General features: G+C 48.0%; 9 protein-coding genes across 9 annotated transcripts; 6 read left to right on the top strand and 3 right to left on the bottom strand.

Annotated features, from left to right (window-relative positions):
• Positions 1-3,720: 3,720 nt before the first annotated feature.
• AO090038000287 (translation elongation factor 1 subunit beta) lies at positions 3,721-4,802 on the bottom strand (the record flags this gene model as incomplete). Its single annotated transcript, XM_001825177.3, has 4 exons — positions 3,721-3,950; positions 4,007-4,383; positions 4,635-4,674; positions 4,763-4,802. The coding sequence occupies 4 exons, from the start codon at positions 4,800-4,802 to the stop codon at positions 3,721-3,723; spliced, it is 687 nt and encodes a 228-aa protein (XP_001825229.1).
• A 390-nt stretch (positions 4,803-5,192) lies between these two features.
• Positions 5,193-7,628, top strand: hsp78 (chaperone ATPase HSP78; the record flags this gene model as incomplete). Its single annotated transcript, XM_023238358.1, has 1 exon — positions 5,193-7,628. The coding sequence occupies one exon, from the start codon at positions 5,193-5,195 to the stop codon at positions 7,626-7,628; it is 2,436 nt and encodes an 811-aa protein (XP_023093074.1).
• Positions 7,629-9,528: 1,900 nt separating this feature from the next.
• AO090038000290 (MutS family protein MSH5) lies at positions 9,529-10,311 on the top strand (the record flags this gene model as incomplete). Its single annotated transcript, XM_023238357.1, has 5 exons — positions 9,529-9,610; positions 9,714-9,758; positions 9,783-10,013; positions 10,078-10,168; positions 10,293-10,311. The coding sequence occupies 5 exons, from the start codon at positions 9,529-9,531 to the stop codon at positions 10,309-10,311; spliced, it is 468 nt and encodes a 155-aa protein (XP_023093075.1).
• Positions 10,312-11,875: 1,564 nt separating this feature from the next.
• Positions 11,876-13,882, bottom strand: AO090038000291 (something about silencing 10 family protein; the record flags this gene model as incomplete). Its single annotated transcript, XM_001825180.1, has 2 exons — positions 11,876-13,644; positions 13,702-13,882. The coding sequence occupies 2 exons, from the start codon at positions 13,880-13,882 to the stop codon at positions 11,876-11,878; spliced, it is 1,950 nt and encodes a 649-aa protein (XP_001825232.1).
• A 485-nt stretch (positions 13,883-14,367) lies between these two features.
• Positions 14,368-15,530, top strand: ksrA (3-dehydrosphinganine reductase; the record flags this gene model as incomplete). The annotated part of the gene is made up of 3 exons (XM_023238356.1): positions 14,368-14,445; positions 14,513-14,658; positions 14,720-15,530. 3 exons carry the CDS (start codon positions 14,368-14,370, stop codon positions 15,528-15,530), a joined length of 1,035 nt encoding a protein of 344 aa, XP_023093076.1.
• An 843-nt stretch (positions 15,531-16,373) lies between these two features.
• Positions 16,374-16,958, top strand: AO090038000293 (uncharacterized protein; the record flags this gene model as incomplete). The annotated part of the gene is made up of 2 exons (XM_023238355.1): positions 16,374-16,853; positions 16,911-16,958. 2 exons carry the CDS (start codon positions 16,374-16,376, stop codon positions 16,956-16,958), a joined length of 528 nt encoding a protein of 175 aa, XP_023093077.1.
• Positions 16,959-17,151: 193 nt separating this feature from the next.
• Positions 17,152-17,585, top strand: AO090038000294 (sterol desaturase family protein; the record flags this gene model as incomplete). The annotated part of the gene is made up of 2 exons (XM_023238354.1): positions 17,152-17,410; positions 17,518-17,585. The coding sequence occupies 2 exons, from the start codon at positions 17,152-17,154 to the stop codon at positions 17,583-17,585; spliced, it is 327 nt and encodes a 108-aa protein (XP_023093078.1).
• A 657-nt stretch (positions 17,586-18,242) lies between these two features.
• AO090038000295 (60S ribosomal protein eL6) lies at positions 18,243-19,180 on the bottom strand (the record flags this gene model as incomplete). The annotated part of the gene is made up of 3 exons (XM_023238353.1): positions 18,243-18,386; positions 18,499-18,834; positions 19,082-19,180. 3 exons carry the CDS (start codon positions 19,178-19,180, stop codon positions 18,243-18,245), a joined length of 579 nt encoding a protein of 192 aa, XP_023093079.1.
• A 465-nt stretch (positions 19,181-19,645) lies between these two features.
• AO090038000296 (uncharacterized protein) lies at positions 19,646-21,086 on the top strand (the record flags this gene model as incomplete). The annotated part of the gene is made up of 3 exons (XM_001825185.3): positions 19,646-19,696; positions 19,798-20,357; positions 20,543-21,086. 3 exons carry the CDS (start codon positions 19,646-19,648, stop codon positions 21,084-21,086), a joined length of 1,155 nt encoding a protein of 384 aa, XP_001825237.1.
• Positions 21,087-21,657: the final 571 nt, after the last annotated feature.

Raw genomic sequence — 21,657 nt, 5'->3', positions numbered from 1 at the left:
ATTTATTCCCGAAAGAGTTTAGTCACCCGGGGCATGGTCTCAGCCTCCCGTGTCTACTCCTTCAACCTGAGTCAAGCCAACCACTTTGTCTCTCGTCGGGAATGGGGAATTGGATGGCGCGATGGGGTCCTGGTACAGTACGTGTACAGGTTCCAGTACGTTCGAGGCTCAAGCCTCGATCTTGCCCAGTGCCGCCACCGATTCAAACCTTACTGTTGTAACACCCTTTCGCTGTCCACACGTTCATTCAATCGATCAGGTTGTCATGGTTTCATTACCGCAACATTCGCCATCGCTTCGTTCTTTGCCGAAATATGTACGGGGTACCTTGAATTTCTCATGACCAAGTCACACCAAGGGGAGAGAGAGAGAAATGATCTTTGCATCCGTACCTTGTACAGTACAATTAAAATTAGTCTACCCGGTCTACGTATGTAGCAACAACCATTTGACACTGACAGTGCCGATCAACAACCATTCCATCCAAGACATGGCGACAAGGGCCAGAACCAAAGTTTCTTATTTCCCTCCCGTAAGGTACCAACCAGGACACGCAGGGCGTTGTAAGTTGTAACATACAAACAACCTTTGGACTAACAAGTCAGAACCAGAAAGCCCCCTATGGAAAAAAAGAAAAAACAAAAAAACAAAAAGAGTGCCAAGGAAATGGCCAGACTCCCATTACCCCAACGGCAAATGCAAGGGTAAAAGCATGTCACAATATTAAATCTCGGTTAATGAAGAGAAAAGGGTCATCATCTCCACTGAGATCCCAAACAAGACCAAATAATGAAAGGTTCTATATTCTCATTGATTTTGCCCTTTGAAATTTTGGATTCCCCCCTCTTTCTTCGATTCTGGAAATGGGATGAGGGCATTGTTAGGGCTTTGTCCTCCTTCAATGTCGTCTCCATCAATCTGCCGCATGGGTGGAGTCTGGCAATTTATGTGATAATATTATTATGGGGATGAGAAGTATGTGGAACACTGGAACAGTCACACGTACCCCATAGTTATACCGTCTGTCTTTCTATCTTGGTTACTCAGCTCGTGCGGCTTGGACTGGTTCACCGTTCCTGTGGTTCCACATAATGGGGTAGGGTTCGTGTTTGTCTCTCACTGCCGCTGTCGTTGCAACATTTATATCACATCTTAATACATCCTAGTAAGAACCGGTAGTGTAGAAGATTAGAAGTATTGACAGTGATAGGCATAGTCTTGTATACTTCCTCCCGTTGTAGATCTATAGAGCCTCAAGGCTAATCACATCTCATTCTACGATGCTATACTCCTTCCTTCCATCCCCATTGGCTTACCATCTACAGAGTACTGGAACTGTACCCTATACCCTATTCTTATTCCAGAAAGCAAAGAAATAATCATCAGCATCAGTACCCCATTTCAAAGTCGACTGAAAACACTCACGTCCCCACAGTTCAGAGCCCGAGCGAGAAACCACCGCAGATCACAACGGTAAAGGAAATATGCAGCCACACTGAACCCATTCTCGCAACAACTCTCTCAACTTAAACCAAACAAACACCATATGATCCCCTCAACACAGAGCACAGTATACGTGTACACAGGACCCCTCGCCATCCAACAAACCCCAACGACCCTTGCGAAACCCCCGACATCCTATCCTAACCCTCACCATTCACCCACAAGCACACAACCCCAAACCCAACAACACCTTGAACCCACCCTCCAACAGATTTCGTGGGAAGGGAACCAACACCCCAAGTCCCAGAGTGAAACCGACCTTGCTGATCGTTGACATAGCGCCTCCGTAGAATGTCAATAGTCTCTCACGAGACCCATATTGTTGACGGTGGGTGCAAGACAAGATCAGCTTGTGTGCCATGGAGGTAAGGATACATGGCCAATTGACATGGCTATGGAGCTTTGGGGAAGCTCGGTTGACCTTCTATTCTTGTGGTGGTAGTGTGGGTTGGGGGATTTGAGACATGCTCCATTTGCCTTCGGTTTGGGCCGCCGTTTGGAGGGCGGAGTTGGTGTCTCGTGGGTTTTGGGGGGAGGGTTTTGATATATTGTGTGGATGGATGGTCAGGTAGGGTGCTTACTGTAGGGGGTTTTGTCTGTGGTGGAGGTATTGTTGTGCTTAGAGGTGGTTTGGATGATAGATTGCAGCTACTTGGGGGTGTGGTGCTTGGGAAATGGTCATGGCGTTGTTGTGGCTATTGTATGATTCTATGTCCGAGGGTTATCATTTAAGAGCTGTGGGTTTAGCTGTTCAACGCACCAAAGGAGTCATGGAGAACCAAAGATGCAATACTTGTTTTCTGAGGCTTGAACAGATCAGAGGTACTGCTAGACCTAAGGTGAACTCAGGCAGTGCATTGAAACAGTCAGTCGGCTATCCATGCTGTCCTCAGATTACTGAAAGATACGGCAGAATGGCTCCAAAGTAGGGCCAGAAGATCGATATCGAAATTAAACAGCAGACGGCACCATATGGCGAAGAGTCTTCCGAGTTCATGGCACCAGACACCCTGTAAACTGCATCACACTCGATGTCGACTCCACACATAGTCAGCTGGAAACCAGCGTCCAAACTATCAGACCGGAAGCAACGCAATACGAATAGCAAAACAGACTCAGAAGCAGCCACTTATTCATTAGTCTTGACCGAGACAACTGTAAATAAAGGTATCGTCCCTGACAGCTTTTGATAGCAAACCATCCATCACTCATTCAAAGGATTCTCACCCTTGACCCAATCCGCAAATTCTTTCCGCTTGGCCTGGTACAGTCAGAAACATCCTTATAGACCAAACTCCATCGAAAAGGGAATTAGCACCTACCCGCACGTCCCAGAAGTTATACCTCTCCTCCAGCCTCCGGTAGGGGTTTCTGCCGCCACCCTCCTTCTCGATCTCCCCAGCCCATTGGCTCCAGCTAATCGGCTTCAACTTAGGCGCGCCCAACACTAGGCCCACTGAAACGAGAACGAGGGATACTAAAGCTTCGATGACGATATCCTGCGGAAGAGCGGTAGACGCCGAGAGACGGGCATTGCTATACAAGACCGTATGTTCATGTGCGGAGTATCCTCTGGTTCCCGAGAACTTTAGTGAGCAATTCTGTTGCAAAAATAACAAGGAGATCTCATTTGGTAGGGAGATCGCGGTACTCACGCATGGGCAAGGAGCACGAGCCCGAAGAACGTCACCAGACGTGAGATGAGTCCCATGGTAATCCAGTGTGACCTGATCAATTAACGGAGAATTAGCTATCAAGACTCGGGTATTTCTGTCTGCTTGTGTCATAAAAATGCACAAGTTCTCAGGTGGATTCGAAGTTGACTGAGAGTCAGCAAGGCTTAGTAACGATGTTCCGGAGCAGTCTAGCTTCTACGGTGGACTACTGAAACCACTTGTGCATATACGTCCGGTCCTTCCCACAAACCCCACGTTCACCAAGGACAGTTGGGCACCATTAGGTACAGCATAGGTACCATTCAATCGACATTGGCTAGGTCCAATTAAGCATTGTGTGACAACAGCACATCCTAGATGTACAGGTTTACGGGAATGAACCACAGATATATTATTGTTGGGGTATTTTTTCATTTTTTTTCATCAAAACAATCGAACAATGCCGATCGAGCTCTAGTTATTTGTTAAGTTCATGACTTTGGTTTCCGTTCAATCACATGAAAAATCTTTCATCACACCATTCCCTTCATAAACGTTTCATTTACAGCTTCTGCATAGCAGCGATATCAGTGGACTGGACGTGGTCCTCGTCCTCCTGGATCTGTTCTTGGAGCTCATCAAGGGAGACCTTCTCGTCCTCAACGACAAGGTTGATCTGGAGCTTCTTAATACCGAAGCCAATAGGAACCCACTTAGAGGCACTCCAGACAAGGCCGTCCTTCTCGATTGCACGGACGTTGGCCTCCATCTCCTCAAGGTTGGTCTCGTCATCTGCAGAATGGTTAGCATGTGTTTTCATCGGGGAGCAGCAAGCGCGGGCTACATACCCCAAGGCTTGACATCGAGAGTGACAATGGACTTGGCAGCGGGCTTAGGGCCCTTAGCCTCCTTCTTCGCCTTGTACGCAGCAAGATTCTCTGCATGCTTCCTGGCAACCTCAGGGTCCTCCTCCTCGTCGTCACTGCCGAAGAGGTCCATGTCGTCATCCTCGTCGGCGGGCTTGTCCTTAGGGTTGGTGGGGAGCTCAGTGGCCTCGGGGCCGTAGGTGGTGTAGGCCTTAGAGGCATCACCAGGGAGGGAGCCGAACTCAGCCTCGTAGGAAGCGATGTGCTTGTACCAACGGGCAACGTGAGGGTACTTCTCAGCGTCAGGGGCGCCAGAGAAGGCCTTAAAGGTCACGACATCGGCCTGGGAAGGAGCATCGCTGGTTGGCCAGTCAGTTAAAAGGAATTCCAAGACATTCAACTGTAGTGGTCTTCAAGAGAGTATAACGACAGGCAACGAATAGCAGGAGGGAAAAATTTTTTCCTGGTTATCAGAAAAGCGATTGCTCGCAAAGTTGTGTAATCTTGCAGCGGGGTCTTAAGCCGCCTCATAAACACGGACCAATTTTTTTCATCATATCGGATAGGAAGCATATAATTCCAAGTGAAGAGATGATGCAAAAGAACTTACCCAATAACGTAGCTTCTGGTGGCGAACCAGTTGTTGGCAACTGAGGGGTAACATTAGCTTTCAAGAACACCCTAGCGATGAAGAGCAGGGCTTGAGGAGAGAAAAGGAGAGAAAAAGAAGAAACGCACCAGTGAGGCCAGCCTCAGAAACGAAGTCGGTGAAACCCATTGTGACGAGTGATTTATGTGTGAGAGAGATGTGGTTGGTGTGGGAAGTAAGGGGGGAGGAAGAGGAGTGATATATATAGGAAAGGAGGAGGGGGAAGGTGTTCGAAACTAATTTTTTTCGGCAGCGGATCCACTCAAAGGTGTGAATTTTGAAATTTTCGGCCAAGAAGCCCCTCGATGGGGCCTCACGTGATTGTTAACGGAGCTGTCGGCCGTTTAGGAGAGCTTCCGCCACTCACCGTTGCCGCCGCGGTGGAGCTTTCGAGAAGCGTCACGATGCTTGGGGTTGCTGGGGTATATAGCCATCCCATAGTCTCTCGCATGGAAGACCTCGATTGGTACTTGAATCAAACTTCCCAATCTCGAATCAATTGCTAGATTTTAGCTAGCCATGGCTTCAAGGTTGCAGCTCGCTCGTGGTCGACTGCTGCGCTCCCCAGCGCTATCATCGCCAAACCGTATATTTCACCCTACTCAACAAATACGTTTACCTCCGCACACGCGGGTCCTACCTTCCGTCATAACTAAAACATCCTTATTTCAGCCTGTATCCCCGGCTCGCAACTATGCGAGTGGACGCCCTCACCCCCCTGGCGGTACTCACCGCATGAATTTGGGAGGCGAGCCGGAGAAGTCAGCTTTAGAACAATTTGGTGTTGATCTTACCGCAAAGGCGAAGGCCGGCAAGTTGGACCCCGTCATCGGGCGAGACGCTGAGATCCATCGAACTATTCAGGTTTTGTCAAGAAGAACGAAAAACAACCCGGTATTGATAGGAGCCGCTGGTACGGGGAAAACAGCGGTCTTGGAGGGTTTGGCTCAAAGGATTGTCCAGGGAGATGTCCCGGAAAGTATCAAGGACAAACGTGTCATCTCTCTAGATCTGGGTGCGCTTATAGCTGGTGCAAAATTCAGAGGTGATTTCGAAGAACGCTTGAAATCTGTCCTCAAAGAGGTCGAAGAGGCGCAAGGTGGTGTGATCCTATTCATTGACGAGCTGCACACTTTACTCGGTCTCGGAAAGGCAGAGGGTAGCATCGATGCTAGCAACCTTCTGAAACCGGCCTTGTCAAGGGGCGAGCTCCAGTGCTGTGGCGCTACCACTTTGAATGAATACAGATTGATCGAGAAGGATGTCGCACTAGCGAGACGGTTCCAGCCGATCATGGTCGGAGAGCCGTCCGTGCCCGCCACTATATCGATCTTGCGTGGTATAAAGAACAAGTACGAAGTCCACCACGGTGTACGGATCACAGACGGATCTTTGGTGGCGGCAGCAACTTACAGTAACCGTTATATCACCGACCGTTTCCTTCCGGACAAGGCTATTGATCTAGTGGATGAGGCTGCCTCAGCCCTACGACTGCAGCAAGAATCAAAACCAGATGTAATTCGTGAACTAGATCGAGACATCACCACTATCCAAATCGAGCTCGAATCCCTGCGCAAGGAAACCGATGTCAGCAGCCGTGAGAGACGAGAAAAACTACAGGAAGACTTAAAAGCCAAACAAGAAGAAGCCGCCAAACTGACGGAGACTTGGGAGAAAGAGAAGGCTGAAATTGAGACTCTCAAGCGTACCAAGGAGGACCTAGAGCGTGCTCGTTTCGAACTTGAGCAGGCTCAGAGAGAAGGAAATTTCGCAAAAGCTGGCGAGTTGAGATACTCCACCATCCCAAGTCTCGAGGCCAAGCTGCCGAAGGAAGGTGAAGAGCAGGTTGCAGGATCTCAGAGTCTGATTCATGATTCTGTCACAGCCGATGACATTGCCAACGTTGTTTCGCGAACTACCGGCATTCCTGTCAATAAGCTCATGGCCGGAGAAGTTGAAAAACTGATCCGAATGGAGGACACTCTGCGGCAGTCAGTTCGGGGCCAGGATGAGGCACTTTCTGCAGTAGCAAACGCAGTCCGCATGCAGAGAGCAGGTCTTAGTGGCGAAAACCGGCCACTGGCATCGTTCATGTTCCTCGGTCCTACAGGTGTTGGAAAGACCGAACTCTGCAAGAAGATGGCCGAGTTTTTGTTTTCCACCGAGACAGCCGTTGTGAGATTTGACATGAGTGAATTCCAAGAAAAACACACGATCAGTCGCTTAATCGGTTCTCCCGCCGGCTACGTGGGCTATGACGATGCCGGCCAGCTCACAGAAGCCGTCAGACGGAAGCCGTATGCGGTCCTTTTGTTCGATGAATTTGAGAAAGCTCATCGTGACATATCTGCCTTACTGCTTCAAGTTTTGGATGAGGGCTTCCTCACGGATGCTCAGGGACACAAGGTTGATTTCAGAAATACCCTTATTGTCCTCACCTCTAACCTGGGAGCGGATATCCTTGTGGGCTCGGATCCCCTGCATACTCTCAAACAGACGGATAATGACGAGATTTCCCCTGATACCAAGAAAGCAGTCATGGATGTTGTGCAACATGCATATCCCCCAGAGTTCCTCAATCGGATCGATGAATTTATTATATTCAAGAGACTTTCTCGGGAAGCTCTTAGGGACATTGTTGATATCAGACTCAAAGAGCTTCAATCAAGGCTCGACGATAGAAGGATGACACTGCAGGTGGACAGTGAGATCAAGGACTGGCTTTGCGAAAAAGGGTACGACCCTAGATATGGTGCCCGTCCCCTCAACCGCCTAATCGCAAAGGAAATCGGCAACAGGTTGGCCGATAAAATCATCCGTGGTGAAGTTACCTCTGGACAAACCGCCCATGTTTCATTCAACGCCGACAAGAGTGGGCTTGAAGTTACTGCGGAAGGAACAAAGACTGAAGATGCAACAAATGCAACGTACCCAACAGAGACCGAAAACCCATAAATGTGTGAGATGAATTCTTGATCTTGTTCTTGTTCTTTTCTTTTCTTCACTGGAGTCAGATAACCCAAGCAGGTTCGGTAGGTTGGGGAATATGGTGTTGGAACGTCTTTCTTAATGATGTCTATGTATATTAACGAGATCTCCGCTTTTGTGTGTACATTACTACAGTGTTACTTAGATACATATGTATATGAAATTCCTATGAGAATCCTTGTTATTATCTTCTAGGCTTTCATTATCAAAAGCAAACCTGGTCACATATTCGGGGCCTTAGGCCCCAAGTCCCTCACTCTAGTATACCAGTAGCTTTTCGACCACATTTACCTTCCATGTACAATCACTCGAGTACCATCATTGACTGAACACTATGGAAAACCGAACAAAGAAAAGACGAACAACATATCACTCATACGCCACACCACATTCTTCCCATTCTAGATTTAGAGGTACACGGTCTAGTACCTCTGCCAATCGCCCTTCCAGCTCGCAAAGACCTCCAAGACCTCCCGTACTGAGGCAACCATTGTCCAATGATTCCCGAAACTATTTATCTGGTGGTCTGATACAACAGCTCACTGATGACGATCTTGAACAAGTAATGGTAGCCATTGACATTAGAGAATCTGGCACTGTGGGTTGTTCATACTATTCGGCACAGGAAGAGACAATGTATTTGTTAGGAGACATGCAATCAGCTGGCACAGAGATCCTTGATAGTTGTTCGTTAAACAATCCAATTCATCGCTTCAAAGATACTAATCAAGCCCTAGTGGTCATTCAGATTAAGCCTACAGTACTCCTACTTTCACCGCGAGTCGACTATCTCGGGCCACAAGACACAGACGAGTCTGAGCAGGGAAATAGTAAGCTCCAGGAGTGTCTAGCAGCTAAGGGTTAGGGGTTGATAAACCGATGAATAGGTAGTCAATCTTACCTTCCCTATCATCTCGATGTTCGTCCGTCCCAAGAATTTAGCTACCTCAACGCAAAGAATAAACTAGCGGCATTGGCGATATCCTCGGAACACGAGCAACGCATCAGGTTCCTGGTGCCCCACAATGGTCTAGTCGATCCTGAGCAGATGGACACTGAGGGTCTGGACTTTACTTTACAAGATGGCAGGTTCTTACATATGCGCAGTTCGATCGACATGGAGAATAAAGTGACGATTGGTTGCGCAGGTGCTGTTCTCACTCACCTTCAAAGGCGAAGGACAACGATATCTACTTCCAGCGATGAGACTTCATCATACTTCCAGGTGCGCGCTGTCGAAATGCTCAGTTTACAAGGTACCATGTATGTTAGTTTCTTAACAATTACTTAGTACATTGATCTTGACGTGAACTAGGTTTCTGAGTGGAAGAACATTGCTGGCACTTCAAATCCTGGAGTCGGAGTCCCATCCAAGTATGGTCAATCAAGGACCAGGAAGGAAGTCATCCTCCTCGAAGGAGGGTCTTTCGGTATACGGTTTATTCCAGCGCTTTGCCTATAGCCCCCAGGGACGACACCGACTTAAGCAAATTTTTCTCCGCCCAAGTATAGATACAGATGTTATACGCGAACGTCATGCATTTATTAGCGTATATTTACGACCAGATAATAACGATCCGCTAAGTAAGCTTACGAGGAGTCTCAAACATATCAAGAACCTCCGACCCGTCATGATCAACCTTCGAAAAGGAATAAGTACTGGAAGTGGGAAGATAACGGGCTTCAAGACCACAGTATGGGCCACCTTGCTAGCTGTATGTCAAGCAGGGTAAGGGTATATATAGCAAGCTACTAAAGGTATCTTAGTTTGCCTTCTATGGTATTGATATCCATGAGGCTCTCAAGGAAACTGCTTCCGGGAACGAACTACCTTTGCTTCAAAAGGTAAGTATAACACTCTAACGCTATGTGCACACTGACATTTCCAGACTCTTCGAGTTTTGGAAGCGGCTCTACTATACAAAGTTGGACGAATGATCCAAGAGATAGTAAGTAACCTAAGCCTACTTGTAGAAGCCTCGACTAAGGACTAGTAGGTCGATATCGATAGCACCGAGGAGCAGGGCAGGACGGTGGTAAAGCCGGGACTAGACAGGGAACTTGACAAGTTGAAAGACAGCTATGATGGCTTAAGCAGTTTGTTGAAGCAAGTTGCAATAGATATTGCGAGTACCATTCCGGAAAACCTTGACATTGATGTGAATGTGATATACTTCCCTCAACTTGGCTTTAATATCGCGATCCCGCTGAACGAGAGGGCCGAGGCAGCCTTCACTGGCTCCGATGATGATTGGGAGCTCATTTTTGTCACAGAGAACCGGGCATACTTTAAGGACTTTAGAATGAGGGAGATGGACGAGAAACTGGGTGACATTTATGGGCTAATATGTGGTATGTGTAAGGTTATATAGTATTTGCATATTATACTAATTCTTTGTTTGCTCATAAGAAAAAGAAATTGAGATTGTCTACGAGCTAGCACAGAAAGTGCTTCAATATGAGAAAGTACTCCTTGAGGCGTCAGATATATGTGGTCACATTGATAGGTAAGCGATCTCAACGTCTTGTTGATAGATATGCACTGATTTCCTGTAGCCTCCTTGCGATGTCACAGGCAGCAAGCTTCTATAGACTGGTTCGCCCCAAAATAGTGCGAGAAAATGTCATCAGTATCAAAGGAGGCCGGTAAAATAAGCGATGGAAAGTCCTGTCGGTGCTTGCTGACATTTTTGCAGCCATATTCTCCAAGAATTGACTGTCTCGTCATATGTGCCGAACGATACCCTCTTGGTTGGCGGGAAGCTAGGTGTATGGGCTCCATGTTCTTCATCAAAATCCCAAACAGCGCTCGAAGCATGGGGTACTCCAAGCATGTTGCTATTAACAGGCCCTAATTACTCTGGAAAGAGCGTTTATATGAAGCAGGTAAGTACGATGCTTCCAGCAAAGGTATTCATTCCCCTTCTAAGGAACATCAGGTTGCTTTAATCATTTATCTGGCACAAGTGGGAAGGTATGTGAGGCAGTGAATCACCTGGTCATGTTAGCTACATGCAACTGAGTATAGTAGCTTCGTTCCAGCAGAAAGTGTCGAAATGGGGATAGTAGATAAGATACTAGTCAAATCTAATAGCCAAGATAGTGTCTCCCAGGTGAGAGAAGCAATCAATCTATGTTCACTGATGAATAAGTCTAATGCCGCTCCAGATGCAGAGCACATTTATGAACGACCTGCAACAGATATCATTTGACTTGAAGCAGATGACCGAACGCAGCCTGTTAATAATAGATGAGTTTGGCAAGGGTACCAGCGAGAGCGGTCTGTTTCTTGCACTTGCACTAATTCACGTCAGACACTGATATTTTTTGCTATAGATGGCATCGGGTTAATCTGCGGAATCCTAAAGCACTTACTTATAGTCGAGAATGCGCCAAAGGTTATTGCTGCAACACATTTTCATGAGATACTCGAGAATGAGTTTCTCAAGCCAGGGCCACGACTGCTGCTCGGTCATATGGAGGTTCAGGTTTGCGAAGAATCCTGCAATGCGGAAGACCAGATCACATATCTATATAAGTCCGTTCGAAGCTTCAATTAAATAATAAGAACTTAATCGGCTAACGAAATACTGACATAGCTTCCATCTGGGCCGGAGCGACAAGAGCTATGGACCGATGTGCGTTTCACGTACACGCAGGATGTCTTAGTCTTATATCTAACTTGTATGGATGAGATAGTTGTGCGGCGCTGAACGGAATCAACGAGACAATCGTAGAACGGGCAAATGAGCTGGTATCTCTCGCTATTCGTGGAGAAAACTTGACAGCGGCTTGTGCCATGTTGTCAGCTGAGGATATGCACGACTTGGAAGAAGCGGTAGGGCATTACTTATATCTTTCTGGCTTTTGTGTAGCACATAAGAGACTGACATTATCGAAGGACATGCTTGCGAGAAATTTTCTAGGTCTAGATTTGTCAACGGAAGGATGCGACGAAGCTGTGAGTGATATGCTAAACACGCTTGTCGGAGAAACCGATGGGAGATTATAGTTTCACTATATCGGGAGGGAATTTGTTTTGTTAGTAGAATGTGCCTGTTTTGACACCAGACTGAGGAGAAAAGGGGACTCGAACAGAGGTTTTATCATATGAATTATATATGTACACACAAGTCCTTTTTGATATCACGAAATCGAACGCCCGGACTATACGTATCCACTCATACCGCAAAGAAACAACAAAGGAGGAAAGTCTATAGCTTGACACTTTTAACCAGGTTCTTCTTGATACCAGTAAGTTCACCACCATAACCACCACGACCTTCGCCACCCTTGTATAACTGGCGGATACTACCCAGCTTCTTCTTCTTCTCCTCGAACTTCTTCCTCTTCTTGACACGGGGATTGCGAGAGTCCTTGCTCCGCTTGGCCGCAAGACCCTTATTCTTCTCGATTTGGTATGTAATGGCTCGTTTGCCGTCTGGTCCGATTTCCTCTTGAATTGCCACCTCGCCTCCTTCACGGGCAGCAGCAGCGTAGGCTTCGGCACGCGCCTTCTTATCATCCTTACGTTGCTTGGAGCGTGCAGCAATCATATCGTAATAGTCGTCATCGTCTGATCCGCCCTGGTCTCCTCTAAGCTCATTGGCAACCCGATGATCTTCGTCGTCACTGTCGCCGCCCAGTTGTTCGGATTCCTTAGGTTTCTGTCTACCACGCTTCTCAGCTTCAGCGTTCAAGCGAGCTTGACGATCCCTCAAACGTTCACGATAAGGTATATCCGCATCACCACCAGCATCGCGACCAGCAGCAGTGCGCTTGTTTGCCTTTTGTGCGAGTTGGGAAGTATAGAAACGGAGAGAGCGCTTCTGGTTAGCTTTCTCCTCGGCCTCCTTAGCAGTAAGAGCATCTTCATCACCGAAATCGGAGTCATCAGCAGCCTTAGAGGATTGTTTAGCCTTTTGAGTGGATTTCTTCTTGCCAGACTTGGTGACGAGATTCGAGAGATCCGCAAGATTAGCCTCCGTCTCCCGCAGTCTCTGTGCCCTACGAGCTTCTGCCTCTGCCTGGGCTGCTTCGGCCGCGCGTTGTGCTTTGGAGACCTTCTCCTTCTTTTTCTTGGGAACTTGCACCTCCTTATTTTCGCTCTGCTTCTTGGAGACAGGTGCGTCAGATTCCTCACCTTCGCTGTCCATATCCTCCTCGACATCCGACACTTCGGGGGCAGTAAGGTCCTTGACAGACTCCCAAAGCTTGCGGAACTTCACTAGCGCACCCATGACGGGGTGCGATCGAAGCTGAGCCGGGGACAAGGGAGCCGGATTCCCAGAGGCATCGCGAGAGGATGTTAGGAGCATAAGATACATAGTAAAGGTACCAAGATAAGCAGACAGGGCACGGAATTTAATGACAGCAACTGGGGCGACTTCCGGGACTTCATCTTTGGTAGTCTTTGCAGCTTTGGCGGCTTCTGCAAGCGTGCGATGTGTTGTCTGAAGGTTGATGAAATCCTTTGCCAATGGCTCGAACTCAGGGTATCTCGACTTCAAGATCTTCAGTTTCTCATCTGTGCTCATATCGTCTGTGATTTCCAACTGCGGGAGAACCTCCGTTACTTCTCCAGCATCGCCTTCCCCATCTTCTTGCCCTTTGCCAGATTCGACCCATTCGGTTTCATCAAAGCCAAAGTCTGCCTCATTCATCGCCTGCAAGTGCTTCTGTTGAAGTCTCTTGGCTTCTTCCTCTTCCTCAAGAGCATCCGCTTCCGTTTCTATTTGATCCGCATTGTAAAGGTCTTTCTTCGATGAACCCCAAGCAGCAATACCATCCTCATCCTCGTCCTCGGAATCAGACCCCGCAGCACCACCGCGCTTTGTTCGAGGGCGTAAGAGTTCTTCGTCATCTATCTCATCCTCTTCGCCGTAATCATGCTCCTCGTCCATATCCTCGTCGTCATCTAAGTCGTCTTCGTCCACCGACTCGTATCCCAGGATTTCTTCATCAGAAGGCTGGAGCATTTCCTCTACAGAGTCGCCTTGTCAAAAATAAATCATAGCCATGATGAACCGTATCGACTAACCTTCCTGAATCACCTTCCTCCGTCTCTTCGCCTCTGGTTCTTCCTCCAGCAGGACATGATCCCGACCAGTCTGGAATTCATCTTCAGAGTCGTCAAACCTCTCCTCAATGCTGAATTTCGTACGTTCTGGGGCGGACTCTTTCCTGGCCGCTGGGCGACCACTCGCCTTTCTTTTCCCCATGGCTTGACTTCTGGATGGACAGAAAAAAGCTTGATCTAGTCCAGGCCAAATCTGCGGAATCGATAAACCTCCGCGATAAAATTTTGGGCGGGACGCTTACCGCCCTTAAGACACTAGGCTCTTGTAGGCAAGGTTTGCAGTGTTTGATCGGCGATACAGATTGTTACAGGCGGAATGCCACCAAATCGGAAGGCCCCCACTGTATGCTTTGTAGTCCGGAAGCTCCTGAAGGCTTCCAAAGTATCTTGATGATCGGCAACTGAATTTCGACTGAAGAGGAAGCAGCAGGGCCAATTGTCCTTCCTTAACAGACTAACTTTGTTGTCCGGTCAAGTCCTTCACCTTATCTCCCTGGAATCCTCTTCTTCTTCTTCTTCTTTTTCCCCATGCATCAAGTACTATCCTTCATACCTAACGACCAATCTCCCACCAAGTTGGGAGTTTCCGTTATTCTTTGCGGGTTCTTCCTATACACATTTACCAAGATGGTTTCTAGGATATTTCCCGGCTTGAAGATGCTGGGTTTCGGACCTCAGCAGAACGAATTCGTTGTGGAGGGCAGGGTATGTGATATATAATCTCTCTCTTTCTCCGTAAACAAACTATTAATCATCTCTATCCTTCTTATAGACCGTGGTGATTACGGGTGGCTCTGAGGGTATGGGCAAGGCTGTCGCATGTCAGCTTGCCGCAAAGGGTGCGAACGTTGTTCTCGTTGCACGAACAGTCAAGAAGCTTCAGGATGCGCTTGATGATGTTAAGGTAAACCGCTATGTGTGCATGCACTACGCCAGAAGATGCTTACCCTCCCTAGGCGTCGGCTGCGAATCTGGACAGGCAAAAGTTCCATTATATCAGTGCCGATCTTACGAACGCCGCGCAATGCGAGCAGATCATTGAAGAGGTCACTGAGTGGAATTATGGGCTTCCTCCTGATGTCGTGTGGTGCTGTGCAGGTTACTGCAACCCTGGATTCTTCGTTGACACTCCAGTCCAAACGCTCAGAGATCAGATGGACACGGTCTATTGGACTGCGGCGAACACCGCCCATGCGACACTTAGAAAGTGGCTTGTACCTGTCCCTCCAAGCCAACAGACGACAAACCCACGAAGACACCTTATCTTTACATGTTCTACACTAGCTTTTGTGCCGATCGCCGGGTACGGGCCTTATTCTCCTGCAAAGGCGGCAATTCGTTCTCTATCCGACACCCTCAATCAGGAGATTGAGATGTATAACGGCACCCGTCAATCAAAATCGCAAATTAATGCTACTCCTGCCGATGTCAAGGTTCACACGGTTTTCCCAATGGGAATTCTTAGCCCCGGTTTTGACAACGAACAGAAGCTGAAGCCTGAGTTAACAAAACAACTGGAGGCTGCTGACAAGCCACAAACTCCTAACGAGGTTGCGAGAATAGCGATTGCAGCTCTGGAAAGAGGCGAATACCTTATCACGACTATGTTTGTTGGTCATGTAATGAAGGGGAGCGCCATGGGAGGCAGCCCAAGGAACTCTACTGTCCGCGATACATTGACCAGCTGGCTCAGTAGCTTGGCATTCTTGCAAGTAGTCCCTGATCTTCGAAAGCAGGCCTGGAACTGGGGTATGAAGAACGGCATCCCGTCGTCCCGAACGTCGGAGTAAGGCGTGGTGTTGGGAGATGGCATGTTTTGTTGTCCGGTGTAGGGTTAGGTACCCATGAGCATCCTTAGGCATCCTTATTCGCTTATCCTTAGATCCGTGCCTGCTATTGGTGTTCCTGTCTATGAGTTGTCCTATTATGTGTTATTAAGCCGTACCTACATTAGATCCACGCTAAACACGTGCCATTCAAATGTTTGATGTCTTGTCCCTGGAATGAAAACTTTGTCGTCTAATATGATGCCCAGCAGGTTGGGTGAAGGTAGAGATCGACGATGGTTTGTACAAGTGTTTTATAAATATATTTGTCTTTCTTCCCTTTTTCCAAAGAAAAAAATTATTTTCTTTTAGTTCTCTCTCTAAGGGAACAGGGGCTGGCACGTGGTAGGAAATTACGAACGATCGCCATGACAGATGTATGATGAATTGTCTAGTTGTATATCTCAATAAGGCTGTGTTATAATGCGAGAGAATAAAGTTAAGTGGTAGCACTATCTTAGGCACGTCGGGCAAAATTAAATTAGGGCAGAAACAACACCATTCATTAATTTCATGAGATGTTGGCATGTGGATCGTGAGTGTGACGTCGTGTCGCTCAGCCGCTAAGGCTGCAAACGGATTTCTTACCCAAATCCACCATATAGTATGTTCATGACCTCCATTGCGACAATGACCTAGACTTAAATTTATTTGTTCATGTTTTCGATTACCCCGGTCGTTTGTTATAATATTTTTCTCCCTTCGCATACATATAATGCATACGAAGCCGAACATATAAAAACAGAAATATAAAAGATAAACTCCTTCGATCAAAAGTGCGGTCACCACTGCAACGCACAGCACACAATGGACGCGCTCCTCTCATTACCAGTGCTTTCTCTATTCCTGGTCCCCACGATCTCCTCATATAGCACGAGTCTCAATATAATCTTCTTCTACATGACATGGACGACCCTCGTGCTGTCGCATCCTCCGCTCCGAGTCGAACTATTCGGCACCGCAGCTGTGCGACTCCTGTTCTTTCTACTTCCGTCGCTGCTGTTCTTCCTATTCGATATTCTGACCCCCTCCGCGGCTGTTGTTGTAAAAGCGCAGGGCGAAGCTGGTCTCCCGTCAGGAAGTAAACGGGGGAAAGTCAGAATGAAGGATCTCAAGGTTGCGGGATGGGCCATTCTCAACATATTGTTGGGCTTCGCGGCACAGGCCGCGATAGAAGAAGTCCGGACAGAGTTAATCGGGATGCGGAGTGCATTAAGGGTCTCGATGAAGTTACCGATGCCCTGGGAGATGGTGAAGGATCTACTGCGAGGATTGTTAGCAAGAGAGGTGAGTTGGTCTATCCCAATCCAATTCATAAATACATAAACCATGAATATATCGAAGAGAACCATAATGAAACACCGCAAGGCCAAGGAAAAAGCTCTAGAGTAACTAACATCTTATTGTTGGAGTAATAAACTAGATCCTAACCTACAACATCCATCGCTTCATCCTCCACTCCCCAGACTACCAAGTCTCCAAACACCATCGAAAATGGTACCATTCGCTACGGGCTCCCTTCCCCCTCACAGCACACTACGACCATCCACTCGCCTACCTCCTCTCCAACTTCGTGCCCACTTACATGCCTGCCATGTTCTTCCGCTTCCATATGCTTACGTACCTCCTCTACCTCACCGTGATATCCATCGAGGAGACATTCGCCTTCTCCGGGTACTCTGTTATGCCGACGAGCTTCTTCCTGGGCGGGATCGCTCGCAGGATGGATATGCATTTGCTCAGTGGGGCGGAAGGGAATTTCGGCCCGTGGGGGATCCTCGATTGGATTTGTGGGACTACTGTGGGAGGAGATGAGGATGAGGAGGAGTTGGAGGAGGCTCTGAGTGAGAAGGAGATGATTGATGAGCAGATCAGACGGGCGATTGAAGAGTCTACAAGGAAGAGGCGGGATGAACGGTATAAGTTGAGGAGGCGGAGAAATGATTATTAGGGTTGCTGATGCAATGTGCTGTACGGATATACGGGTCATGTTCTAGAAGGTTGGGGTATGTGCCCTAACCGATGATGAGTGATGTCTTCCGGTTACGAGTTTTTGTTTTGTACATGGCGCGACGGGAATTGGATTCTTAGATGCTAAATCAATTATAATAGAGTCTTGATCATGTATAGACCGCGGGTTGTACATATTGTATTGGATATATCGTATCGGAGTCACATAGGGAGCTGGAGAGTCCACAGGCACAAAACGTGGTCAGGCGCAGATCACTACAGAGAGAAGCGGCATCTGGAATGCTGGTATAGTGAATCTTAACAGAAACTTGAATTCCCAATTTTAGATTGTCACCCGAACCTGGAAATCGATGACGTATCATACTAGACATGACAAACTCCCAGCCGCACGTTAAAGGGGGATCATATAACAGCTGGAAAAGGTATTATTCTTTTTTTTTCTTTTCATTTCGGCTCATTTATAGGTCCTGCAAATTGGCGACGCAGGAGGCACTGATCGTGAAACAGAAATAACAACCGGTTTTCCGAATTGACCGTAATCCTAATGAGCAAAGACGGAGCCCGAATCGAGTTACATATTTCATGAGCTGTTCCTCCTGCGCTGCAAGCGCTTCCCACATTGGGAATGCCAATCCGCATTCAAGCCGCCCCTCACATGAATTCCTCCACAATAACTACCGAACCCGCGGCCGCCGCGTCGCACGTTTACCACTTCATCTCGTGGGGCTTGTCACCGTTGCGGAGGCTGAAAGTGCTGGCGAGGTAGCTGCCAAGGAAGTTCTCCTTCTTGACGGATGCCAGGATGGACTGGTCAATGGCCTTCTGGTCGCTGGCGCGAGCGCTGGCAACCTTCTTCTTCTGTTGTTGATTCTCGAATTAGCATCCCACAAACCATCTTACCGAGCAGTCATCGGCCCAGATCTATCATATATATCCAGGTCAAATGACGCGGTACACGTACCTCGGGCTTCTCTCCCTGCTTGAAGAAAGCCTCCTCGGTCTTCTTCTCGGCCTTCTTCTCCTTGGTGAAGTAGTCGGGAGTGGAGACCTTCTCGACGGTCTGAGCGTCGACGCCGCTGATGTCGATGCGGGTGCTGGTGGCGATCACATAGCGGGCGTTGACACGACGAAGGGGAACACCGTTGATCTTGAAGGGGCCGGTGACGAGGAGGACACCCTGGTCAAGGTGCTTGAGGAGGACAACACGCTTGCCACGGAAGCGACCGGCGAGGAGGATCAAGATAGTACCGGGCTGGAGGCTTTCCCGGAGCTTGGTGGGACGAACAGCCTTGCGGACCTGTTTGAGAAAAAGAATAACCATGTCAGAACGCTCGTTCTTATATTCCCATAGATATGCAATTTCCGAGATGTTGTAGATAGTGCCAAAGATGCGATTTCCTTATCAACAAAAGTTCCGTATTCACTGGTCTTGTTCCAACCACGAAATGGCTCATTGACCGGCGCAATCGTCGCACTCGTTCATAAGAAACCGCATCTCCATCACCAATCACTTTTTGTATTTTTTTGCACAAGGGTGTACTGACTTTCTTAGGCTGCGACTCGTCATCAACGGGGTACCATTTCTGGGCCTTCTGAGCCGGCACGGTCCTCTGGCCCTTTCCAAACTGCTTCGTCTCCGACATATTGGCTGCTGGGACGAAGGAGACTGAAAAGAATGAAGGGAGGGGGTGGTGGTGGTTGTCGACGGCGGGTGGTTGTTGGAGTTGATGAGACTACTCGCGGCCTAGGCGGGAAAGTGCGAAGGGAGAGTGTGTGCGTTAGGGCTCGAGCCGAAAGCCACTAGTGCCGAATTGGGCCGAGTTATAAGAACTTCTCCGACTTGGCCACCGCCTTTCTGCCTGAGGCGCTCAATGACTTAGTAACCTTGATTTTGCGGCGTCGCAGAGAGACCCAAGGCGTAATGGAGCTTGACTGCCTTTACCGCCTGGGCACCTCAGGACCTCCAGTGGTAACTGACGTATCTTGCTTCCATCTGACTTCGTCCACATTCCACGTTACCCCGTTGAGATTCTCATCTCACGACGAAAACCAACCCCATTTGTCTTCTCTAAACACGCCATCTATTTCTCTTGACTCGTTCTTCAATCATGTCTATAACTCCGATCATCACGTTCAAAGCGGGTATCTGTGACTTGGAGGTGAGTTTCATCTGAGCTTCAGCTTTTGGCATCACTCTCCAACACCCCCACCACTCATTCCCTTACCTTATTACTTTGACTTACTGGATCTGGTTTGGTAGACATCCGGCGATAACTCTACAGTTAAGCCAAAGCCTACCCCCGGTTACATTTATCTCTACTCCGAAGATGAGCTAGTACACTTCTGTTGGCGCCCTCGGACTGCTCCTCACACGGAGCCCGAATTGGACCTGGTGATGGTTCCATCTGATGGAACTTTTACTCCCTATAAGCCAGCCGGGAATGCGAATCCTACGAACGGTCGGATCTACGTACTGAAGTTCTCATCCAGCTCTCAACGGTATCTCTTCTGGCTACAGTCCAAGTCTCAACACGAAGGAGAAGACCCTAGCTGGTTCAGCCCCAGGGATCTCAAGCTTGGAGACATTGTCAACACGCTACTTCAAGGCGAGGATGTAGATGTGGAACACGAAATTGCCAACCTCCCTAGAGGCCCGTCTGATGGTGATGATGAGACTATGGAGGATGTCGAGGGTGTGGACCATAACCCCAATCATAACCACGGTGGCAACAGTGGTGGTGCCGGTCCGGATGCAACTGGAGGAGATATTAGAGAAGAAGGCGAGGAATCGCGGGAGGGTGGTGCCGACGGTGGAAGAGCGTAGGTACATATTTCTGCGTTTACATTTTCTGAGCATAATGCCCGTCTGCTTAATTTGTTCCCTGGGATATAATCTACCTTCTTATAGAATGCGCGCGCTATTCTCTATCCTTCTCTTTCTCTATTCTAGCCTCCCCTTTAGACGTTGGATTTGACTGTCGGCTGACTCGCTGGTGATCGTACAGGGCGGCTGCTGATTCAGATCCCTCCTCTGTCGTGCAGAGCTTTTTGCAGTCTTTACAAAGAAATTCGAGCCAGTCCCAGGACCCCGACAAACCGTTTACTACCCTACAAGATCTTCTACCACCGGCAGCTACACTCCCTTTCCTAGAGGCTGCAGATGATAAAACTGTTGATAATCTCTTGAGCTTTTTACCGCCCGCATTGCTCCTCTTGGCACAAGATGTAGAGGATGTGTCTTCTATTGATGACCCTGAACTGACCGAAGCCGTCATGGCATCTCTTGACCTTTCACAAAAGAAGAATATTCTGAGAAAAGTCCTGCACTCGCCCCAATTCAGCCAAAGCCTTGCAAGTTTGACAGTGGCTATCAGAGACGGTGGATTACCGAGCATTAGTGAAGCCCTCAAGATCCCAGTTGAAAATGGAGGATTTATGCGTAGAGGAGGAGTCCCACTAGGCGGTGGTGATGCTGTTGAGGCTTTTCTCCAAGGCGTTCGGAATCATGTTAAAGACTCGGATAAGGAAAACCAGATGGAAACCGATTGAACTAAATTGAATTGAATAGATGTTGAAGCCTGTAAAAGGGATTTCCCCCACTGTCCTTTTTTCCAACAATTACGAAGTAAATACCTGCCTAGTATTTTGGAGAGTGAAGGAGAATGATGTGGTTGATGATCATTTCATAATACCGAAGATTAATAATAGCAGTTATCTTGCATTAGAGTTATTTTTGGATATGGCGGGACCATTCAGTGCTCACTTCAGCTAGGCAACGTAATTTTGTCTTTCCCCCTCTCTCTCCAGGTCGGTATTCGTCAGGTACGGTATTTATGGCCCTGATGAGAAATAGTGCCAGAAGGTAGTAGTAGTGGTACTTGAAGGAGAGGAATAGAATAACAAGAGCAATAATACCTATAATTGAACCGCATAAATTATAACAAACAAAAAATATATAGAAGAACAAAGTGTTACAACTCCATACGCCTAAATTTTGACCAAAGTTCGGTTCTGCGAATAGAAAGTGTGGCTGGGGACCATATTCCGAGGGGACTGTCGCAACATCCCATAAGGCTCGGACGTTTAATGCGCAGTTCGTGGTTCGAACCAATCACCATAG

The sequence above is a fragment of the Aspergillus oryzae genome, chromosome 6 (assembly GCF_000184455.2).
Source record: "Aspergillus oryzae RIB40 DNA, chromosome 6".
In the NCBI taxonomy this organism is placed as follows: domain Eukaryota; kingdom Fungi; phylum Ascomycota; class Eurotiomycetes; order Eurotiales; family Aspergillaceae; genus Aspergillus; species Aspergillus oryzae.
This window is presented reverse-complemented; position numbering and strand designations above follow the sequence as displayed.